Source organism: Tupaia chinensis, unplaced genomic scaffold (assembly GCF_000334495.1).
Source record: "Tupaia chinensis unplaced genomic scaffold, TupChi_1.0 Scaffold000350_1, whole genome shotgun sequence".
NCBI classification, from domain to species: Eukaryota; Metazoa; Chordata; class Mammalia; order Scandentia; family Tupaiidae; genus Tupaia; species Tupaia belangeri.
In genome coordinates this window covers 5,553,987-5,563,824 of record NW_006159844.1, presented here as the reverse complement: position 1 = coordinate 5,563,824, position 9,838 = coordinate 5,553,987, and the positions used below count along the sequence as shown (strand labels likewise).

At 37.7% G+C, this 9,838-nt stretch overlaps 1 protein-coding gene across 5 annotated transcripts in view; it reads right to left on the bottom strand.

Moving 5' to 3' along the window:
- Nucleotides 1-940: 940 nt before the first annotated feature.
- PPP2R3C (protein phosphatase 2 regulatory subunit B''gamma) overlaps nt 941-9,838 on the bottom strand; it is a 31,857-nt gene continuing 22,959 nt past the window's right edge. For 4 of the 5 annotated variants that reach the window (XM_006152411.3, XM_027773397.1, XM_014589293.2 and 1 more), the window contains 3 exons: nt 8,667-8,804; nt 4,968-5,027; nt 941-2,406 (listed from right to left, as the gene is read on the bottom strand). In XM_006152411.3, coding sequence (XP_006152473.2) covers nt 2,218-2,406; nt 4,968-5,027; nt 8,667-8,804 — 387 coding nt within the window. In that variant the 3' untranslated portion in view covers nt 941-2,217. Of the gene's footprint in view, nt 2,407-4,967; nt 5,049-8,666; nt 8,805-9,838 lie in introns of those variants that run through there. The other variant, XM_027773398.1, reaches the window with a different exon arrangement.

Here is a 9,838-nt window from a genome sequence, read left to right as displayed (position 1 = left end):
AACACCAAATACTATATGAGTTTCATAATGCAAATTACTGTTATAAATTATTTTTTAGTGTAGTTATTAAAATTAAATAACTAGCTTTGAGCATGTTAAAAATGCTAGTTATGGAATGAATTTATAAATAATGTATTTGTATTCATGCGTAATAATACCTAGTGATTACCCACATGGCATTCTGGTTATGTCACTTACTTAGACCTTCATGCTTCTCATAGGCAAAGGAGGTGTGAGGTAGGGAATCAAGGGAGAGGAGCTAATTTAACCCATCAGGAGCTGTTAAACATTGCATAAAGTGAAGTGGTGGCTAATGAAGCTACCTATAATTCACCATCTGAAGTAGCAACAGTAAGGTGGAAAGTTTATCTGGATTATTGATAGCTGGCTGTTTCTCTACCCTATCAGGTTATTTGGAAATCTTACAAAGATTAAATATAAAGCTAATTTTGAAAATATTCCTAAATTGTATACAGAATCTGTTATCTGTAGGAGTTTGACTTATAACTAGATGTGGGTAAGGAAGAAAGTGTGGAGTGTCTCAGAAATACTGATCTTAAAAAGCCTTTCACAAAATTGGGCCAGTAGGTGGCATGGTGGTCAAGGCACTGGATTCCCACATGGATGACCACGGTTTTAGTCCCAAACCTGGAGTCTTGAAAATCAGCCAGTGTGTGCACGTGTGGCCCAAAATCCTGAGAGAAGACTGGAGGAGATGGGATTGGGGCATAGTCATCCCCCTGGTGGGTGAGCTCTCACTCCCTTCTCTTTGTCTCTCTCTAGTAAGCACATGTGCTGTATGGCAAAAAAAACAAAGCAAAAAAACCTTAAAAAAAAAAATCTTCACAAACTTAGATCTTTTGGAGATTAATGGTTATGCTGATAGCCATCTAAACAGGATTAAGCATTCAATCTTAAATATTCATTATATAAAGTAATAGCTTCAAAAAAATTTGTAACATAGGTACAGTGAGCCTATTATGGAAATCTATCATCAATGAATGTGAACTAAGTTCTTCAACTGAAATTTGAAGAATTTAGGAAGGGTAATTAAACTCATTTGGAGTGTTCAGTTATTTGGTACTGGTGTATCACAATATGTGATGGTAATGTTTTTATTCACTGATATAGACTTCATGTAATTTAGTGCTTAAAGGATTAATCTTTGGATTATATGGTTACCATAAATTAGTTTACCATAGCTCTAAAACATGCTTACCTGATCTCTTCCCCACAGTTTGTTTTTTAAAACCTCATTTGTGGTAGTACCTCCAACTCTGATATTTATTTGGTCATCAAGTGAAAGAAGGTATATCTAAAGGTAATCTTCTGTCTTCCTTCTCTAGCGGCACTAGTATCAAAATAGTTTACACACTTTTCTGACTGTTGTAAAAAGAAGACAGTGACATAAAAGTTTCATTTCTTGAATTTTACTTTTGCTATTTGTCCAATAGTGGCCAGTTTGTAATGTTTATAAATAAATTTACTGTGCCTTAAATTTTTATACTTTTGTTTATGCAAACTCTAAAATTTCCCACAAATGCATTAAATGGTTTATCTTATTTTAAGCCTCTTTCACTTTTCTTATTTCCTTTTCAACCCTTTTAAGAATTATTTTTCCCTCTAGACTATAATTCATGATAAGCTACCTGCTTCTAGTCTTTTGGCTCCAAAAAACTAAACACAGCAGTATAAATGGAGACACTTTACACTGAATAACATAAATTCTCCAACAAATTCCTTAAGAAAATAGAGTTTTTAAAGTGTAACTCTGATGTTGGCTTATAAAGTTAAACCAATTTTTTTATAACAATGATTTCAAGGAAAGTAAAATATTAATTTGAATACTTTTTATTAAAACATCCCAAGAGAAACTCTTTCAAATATTCAAATTCTGAATGACTAATATAAAAAACAGTCCATGAAAACTTCCTTTACCTTTAAAGATTACATAAACTGAACACTTTCATCAAACATCAAATCACAAAGGTTCATTTTGAACTAAATGGAACAAGAACTTAACCATCTCCTCAGAAGCAATATTTGGTCCTACTGCTTCCATACTGTCACAACCAAAATACCAGGAACCAAAACATATGCTGTGATCTATAGGCATATGAAGTGTTTATTTAGACCATTTCTAAGGATTCTGCTTCAAAGGTTTTGCATGTACCACTGCACCATACATTAATGAAGACAGTCTAGTCTTTTCAAAGATCATGTGTCATCAAGGTCTGCAGAGTTTTCATTGTCATTTGCAACAAGGGCTTCTCTGTTCTCATATGTCCAGAAGCCATTCAGATCAATTAGAATGGTGGTAACTGTGTCACCTTGATTACTATTGATTAAATCTTGAAGAGAGATTTTCAGAGGATCCTTTGGTTTTACCATGTCAAAGATTTCATCCTACAAGACAAGAAAATACAGTGAAATCGAGTTCACTTAATTTCTATCAAACAGTGATCTAAAGTCCAAGGCTACCACTTGAGCGTATGTAAAAATTTTTGTTTTGTTTTTCCATTAAATAAAAGTAATTTTCTTTTCCCTATCTACAAACACAGAGTTTCACTCAAATATTCCTCAGCAATGTTATAGCTATCTTTAATTTTATAGATGAAGAAACTAAGCTTTGGAATCTAATGTAATTAAAGCCAAATCTTTACTTAGGGCAGAACTATCTAATGCAGTGTTCTTTTAATACTTAATAAGCCTTATATTAGGTTGTCGGAAAAGTCTGCTGATTTCTAATTGGTGGCGAAAAAAGGTCTTTAACTTTTTTAACCTAAAAGCTCAGTTAACAAATGACACTAAATTGTGTTAAAATTTACTGGGAAAGATAGAACCTCTTCTATATTATAAAGTATATAATATAAATATTTGCAAGGAATTAGTTCATGTTTTCTCATCTTTTTGCAGTAAAATTTCTCAGTAGTAGCTCAGCCCTGTGCTGTAGCAACTGAGTACTGTGCATGGGGGGCTGGATCCCACATTGCTGACAGTGGTTCTAATTCTGCCTCTGGCAGCTGGAAAAACTCACTGGATGTGTATGTGTACATGCCCCAAATCCTGACTGGATGGATGGATGGAGAAATGGAAGAAAAGGGCCTGTGGTGTGATTATGCCCTGTTGTGGAGTGGGGTGTCATTTCTCTTGTCTCTCCCTGACCAGTGCACACACCCTCTGGCTGTTAAAAAGAAAAAAACAACAACAACAAAAAAAACCAAAAAAACCCTGAGTAACATATGTCATCATTTAAGAGGGCACAAATTACACTTTTAGGAGGCCAATGCCTTATCCATTAAGCAAATAGGGCTTCTAGCACATTACGTTTTAAAAAATAGTAGTACAGTGGTTAAGGCAGCTGGATTCCACATGGCTGACTTTAGAGTTTGAGTCCCTGCAGCTTGAAAAACATACCAGGCATGTATGTGTGTATGCCCAAAATCCTGAGAGAGGAATGGAGAAGGACTGTGGCATGGCCATATCCTCTGGGGGGTCAATGATTTCTCCCTTTCCCTCTGTCTTTCTCTGGCAAGCGAACACATACTATAGCAAAAACTTAAATAAGGTGAACAAGGTACATAAATGAAATGTATAAACTTTTAATCCTACATGTTTGTAAAATATCCTTTCTAGATTTGTTGAAGTTCTTAAATCTTCTATTACAGAGTTTCAAATTTGTCTAATTTTACATTAAACCAGAATAGCCCTTTATTGTTGGTTTAAACTGGTCAGGCGATTTTACTATATTATTTAAGCTGAACTGAAATTGCACTGGATACTGAATGTTTTTTTCATAGGTGGTGAGTCTGATTACTAAAATGCTAAATAGTAGCATGTGTTTCAAATAGTAGTGGTTCTCATATTATAGGACTTACATTGCCATAACCTGATAAAATAAATGTGAAAGCGGGACCAGCACTTAGTGTAATGGCTATGTCGCTGGACTCCCACGTAGTCGACCGCGGTTCGCGGCCCAGACCCGGTGGCTTAAACTCACACTGGGCGTGTGTGCGTGTGTGCCCAAGATCCCGAGAGGAGAATGGAGGAGAAGGGATTGCGGCGTAGCCATCCCTCCTGGGGGGTGATTTCTTACTTTCTATCTCTCTGTCTCTGGCAAGCGCACACGCCCTATAGCAAAAACCTCTCCAAAAAAAAGAAAAGTGAAAGCAAGTAGCTCTTTCAGGTAGCAGCGAGTATCCAAACCTAAGTAGTTCTCAGTTAAAAATTTAGTCTGCAGTGGAACAGATTGCTAAAGGATGAGGCTACACTAATTCTCTTAATTTTCAATTAAAATGAGTGAATGCTTCCAATAAGAACACATGGCTGACAACACTAAGATTACAAACAACATAAATCAATTATTAATTGAAATGTAGTCTCAGTTTCTGACAATTTAAAAATCAATTCAGGGGTGGCTCTGCAGCCGAGTAGTTAAAAGAACCAGATTTTACATGGCTGACCATGGTTTGGATTCTGGGCCCGGTGGCTTGAAAAATACATTGAGGGATGGGGCAGCAGGTGGTGTGGTGGTTGGAATGCTGGACTCCCACATGACTGTGGTTCAAGTCCTGGACCTGATTACTTACTTACTTATTCTCCCCCCACATACTCTGTCTCTCTTTGGTCAAATTAAAAATAATAATAATAAGTAAGATTAAATAATTCTATAAGAAACCAAAAAAACAGAAAACATTGGGGATATGCATGTGCACATTCCAAGACCCAACAGGATAAAGAAATGGAGAAAGAGATTGCAGTTGACCAAACCTGACTAGGGAATACTCTTTCCTCTCACCTCCTGTCTCTGGCAATTAAAAAACAAATCAGTTCACAACAAAAAATAGCAAATACCTGATCTGCTATAGTACTTCATAGTTCCTAAATTGATAATCTCATAAAATTTCATGCTATAAAAATGATTACCTAGCATTACTATGGTAATATTATATAAATTAAAAGGTAACCTTGACATCTTGAAATGAAACAGGATCTTGTCCATGGATTTTCATTAGTTCTTGTATGGCCTGTATTTAGTGGAAATAAATCTGTAAATAAAAAATGACATACACAACGTCCTTCCACCTGCCCCTCAGCCTCTTTCTAGTTCCACTTCCTTTCCTATCAGACCACAGGCCTGACTTCCTTAGTCTTGCTCCAGGTCTAGTTGTCAGAACCTAAACACTGGATCAGTGTAACCATTAACTTTTCTAGTCCTGTACCTTAACTTTGATAATTTCAGGAAAAAATCTGAAGGATTTACAGATTGCTACTAATACATAGGAATATTCTCCAGCCTCAAATGGACCCTCGACATGGCCTAACATTTATTCTATTATGATCTATTCCTCTCATTTCCAAGAATGCCACTGATAACCTTACCATTTAAAAGCCACCCCCACTTCCTGACTAAGCACTTCCCATCCCACCCTATATTTTGCCTTACTTAAAAGATAAAAATGGAGAAAGATATCCTTCAAACTCTTCTCTTTTATAAACTTTTACAAAAGAAATGACTGAAGAAACTGCTGTCACCTAGTTAGACTGAAAAAAAAAAGGGCAAAAGTCATTTACTAGGGTGAGGTCAGCAAGTGGTATAGTGGTTTTAAGGTACTGGACTCCCACATGGTTAACATGGAGTCAAAATCACACAGGGCACGTGTGCACACGTGCCCAAAATCCTGAGAGGAGAATGTAGGAGAAGGGATTGCAGCCATCCCCCTTAAGGGGTGATTTTTTACTTTCTCTCTCTCTGCCTCTGTCTTTCTCTACAGTGAGCACATGTGCCCCATGAGGAACTAAAAAAAGAAAAAAAGGTCATTTACTGGGAAATACAAGTCTTGGTAAATATTCATCTATGTATGTTCCAAATACCCACTCTGTACGTGTTAACCTCTGGTATCAGAGTATCCACAGGGAATCTCTTGGAAGTATAAGAATCTGAGTACCTTCTCAGTTAATATACTGAGCTGTTGGAAAAGTTATGATGCATTTTCACACAGAAAACCATAGGAAAAACTAAGTCATGACTTTCCTGACCATCCCAGAGTGGCAGACTGGGTAATGTCTAGAAAACACCATCCAAGCCCAGGTTTCTCACTGGAATATTAATGCATACAGGCTCTACAAACAGCTCAGGAATACAAGCTCAGTACTAAAAATGTTTTACATTAGCCCACAAAATCAAGCCTACATAAACTTTGATAAAATAGGTGCACATCTGCAATATTTAAACGTATTTTTAGGGACCAGCAGATAGCATAATGGTTATGTCACTGGACTCGCACATGGTCGACTACAGTTCGAGTCCCGGACCCAGTGGCTTGAAACTCATGCCAGTCGCATGTGCATACATGCCCAAAATACTAAGAGGAAAATGGAGAAGGGATTGTGGCATGATCATCCCCTCTGGGGAGTGATTTTCACTTTCTGTCTCTCTGTCTCTCTCTGTCTCTTTGGTGAGCACATGTGCCCTATAGGAAAAACAACACAAAAAATATTTTTAAGTGTAGAAATAATGTACAGAAATCTATGAAAAAGTGTTTAACTTTCAAAGGATCAATCTATTTTTCTACAACTGAATTTTCATTTAATAGACTTATCTAAAATAGGGGCATCCCTATAATGAGTTGCTGGTGTTTTTTAATCTTCTCAAGTTAGCCACTGATTTAAGCCCACACAGCATTCAGTTTTTTAAATGTGTTCTAATATTTAGATTGAAATTTATCCTCCCTGGGGCCAGCAGGTGGCACAGTGGTTGAGGTACTAGACTCCCACATGGTGGACTGTAGTTTGAGTCCTAGACCCAGTGGCGTGAAACTCATGCCAGTAGTGTGTACATGCATGCTCCAAATCCCGTGGGGAGAGTGAAAAAGGGTCTGTGGTGTGGCCATCCCTCCTAGGGAGTGATTTCTCACTTTTTCTCTGTCTCTCCAATGAGCACACGCTCCCAATAGCAAAAATCTCTCAAAAAAAGAAAAATTTACCCTAATATTTGCAGTTATTACTGCTTTAAAAATTATAATAGAAAATCCTTTAGGGAATTTGACATGAATTAAAAAATTATGGAAGATCTTTTAGGGAATTGACATGAATTATGAAATATATACTATGAAACTAAAGAATGAATCCAAAAGTTAGATAAATTACTCAGGGGCCAAATAGTGGCCATAATTCTTATTGCTTAAAAAACATTTTTGGGGGGGAACCAGCAGTTAGTGTAATGGCTATGTCGCTGGACTCCGCGGTTCGCGTCCCGGACCCGGTGGCTTAAAACTCACGCCGGGCGCATGTGTGTGCGTGCCCAAGATCCCGAGAGGAGAATGGAGAAGGGACTGCAGCGTGACCATCCCCTCTTGGGGGTGATTTCTCACTTTCTGTCTCTCTGTCTGTCTCTGTCTGGCGAGCGCAGGCACCCTATAGCAAAAACCTCTCCAAAAATAAAAGAAAAAAAGAAAAAACATTTTTTGGGGAACCAGCAGTTAGCGTAATGGCTATGTCGCTGGACTCCCATGTAGTCGACCGTGGTTCGCGTCCCGGACCTGGTGGCTTAAAACTCACGCTGGGTGCGTATGCGTGCGTGCCCAAGATCCCGAGAGGAGAATAGAGGAGAAGGGACTGCGGTGTGACCATCCCCCCTGGGGGGTGATTTCTCGTTTTCTGTCTCTCTCTGTCTGTCTGGCAAGCGCACGCGCCCTATAGCAAAAAAACCTCTCCAAAAAAAAAAATTTTTTTTTTCCTGCTTTTGAATTTGACCATATTAAAATCACTTGGTCTTCAGCCCACCCCCATAGCCCTGTGATTAATGGAGCTAAATCCTACCTTGCTGGCTTGAACAACATGATAGGTACATATGTATATGTGCCCCAAATCTCAACAGTTTAGAAAAATGGAGAAGTGATTGTGGTGTAACCACACCCCATTAGAGGGTGCTTCTTCTATCTCACATGCACATGCCCTTTGGTAAATTTTTAAAAAGAAAAAAAAATGATGGAGTAGAATACTATTCCATCAAATGAAAAAGTTACAATAAAATGATGGACTTATTTGTCTAAAAAGGACAGACTTTCCTACTTTTATATCTATTGCATCTGAATGTTTATTAGATAGGAATTCCACTTCAGAGCTCATTATGTTATACTCTGAGAACAATTAAGGCACAAAATAAGTGCTTCAGCAAACCTATTTCACACTAAAATGAAGAATACCATTCTGCCCAGTTTAAAAGGTTTTTGTTTTTATTTTTTTATTTTTATTTTTTTACAACACAACAAGTAAAAGAATCTACAACTTACCAGAGTATAAAACTTCTGTGGAAAATGTCCAGTTTTTCAGAATTGTTTAATTAAAGCTTAGGATTTTATACACTAATTTTTGATCAATGAGAGTACGAATTTTTCATGTGCATTTGTATCTCCAGTGGCTAATACATCCCTGACATTACACAATTTTTTAGCATTCCACATCTAATCAACTCAGCTTAGATTTGGCACATTTATATTTCTTAAAAAACAGAGGAAGAAAAACTGTTAAAGGCAGACTTGATTTCCTTCTGAAATCTGTTATGTAGACCTATTGTTAAACTTTAAGGTAACAAGTTAGGTAAAGGTGTCATCGAATGGTATAACATATCTTAAGGAGAAAAGACTCATTAATGCAAAACTTACCCTAAAGAAATAATTAAGGGAAAAGACATTCAGATATCCCTTGTTCTCAATATCAAGAAGTTTGAAAATATACTGTAGAGCTGCAGGTTCCTTTCTGTTTTCTAGTGCAAGAACAAAGTCCAAGTAGGTCTTATAATCCTATGGAAAAAAGACAATGAAATTCATTAGAGGCCATCACTTAAAGTAACTTCTCAAGTAAATACCTGATGATTTGAAGCTATTTTGCAATCAAAGGTGGCATTTTTTTTTTCTTACTATAAAATGAGGAAGCCATTTGTACACTTAATTTTGCCTTATAGAAACTATGTAGGAGTTAATCTATATAGGTCTGGGGACACAGTGCATTTTCTTATGAGAATTTTGCTGTGTTAAACCCTAATTTTCCTGGGAACCAGCAGTTAGCGTAATGGCTATGTCGCTGGACTCCCACATAGTTGACTGCGGTTTGCGTCCCGGACCCGGTGGCTTAAAACTCACGTCGGGTGTGTGTGCGTGCGTGCCCAAGATCCCGAGAGGAGAATGGAGGAGAAGGGATTGCGGCGTGACCATCCTCCCTGGGGGGTGATTTCTCGCTTTCTGTCTCTATGTCTCTCTCTGTCTGGTGAGCACACGCGCCCTATAGTGAAAAACCTCTAAAAAAAAAACAAAAAACAAAAACAAAACGCCTAATTTTCTTTCTCCAGACTTTTGAAATAGAAAAGATATTGACTAAGCTGCCATTCATTGTCACCAATTTTATATCTTCCTTTCAGTGTGGTGGTTATTACTTTGCTAGAGAGAACTTGTACCTGCCAGAGAGCCAGAAAGAAAGAGAATGAGAAATAGCATGCCCTCTCCACCATGGGGGGGATAGCCACAGAGCAATCTCTTCTTCATTTCTCCTTTACATAGTTTGGACACACATACACCTGGCATGTTTTTCAAACTACTGGGTCGTGGACTCAAAGTACACAGTTGGCACTTTAGTTTCTAGCTGCCTTAAACCACACTATCAGCTGACTCTATTATTATTATTTTCTAATTTGTCTGAGGGTGCATGCACTTGCAGGGGACGGGGGCAGGAGGAAGAGGGAAAATACCTTCTACAGAGCACATCACATCACAATTCCTTCCCTTTTCTCCACCTGTTTGGGATTTGGAGTGTGCATGTATATGTACCCAGCATGTTTTTC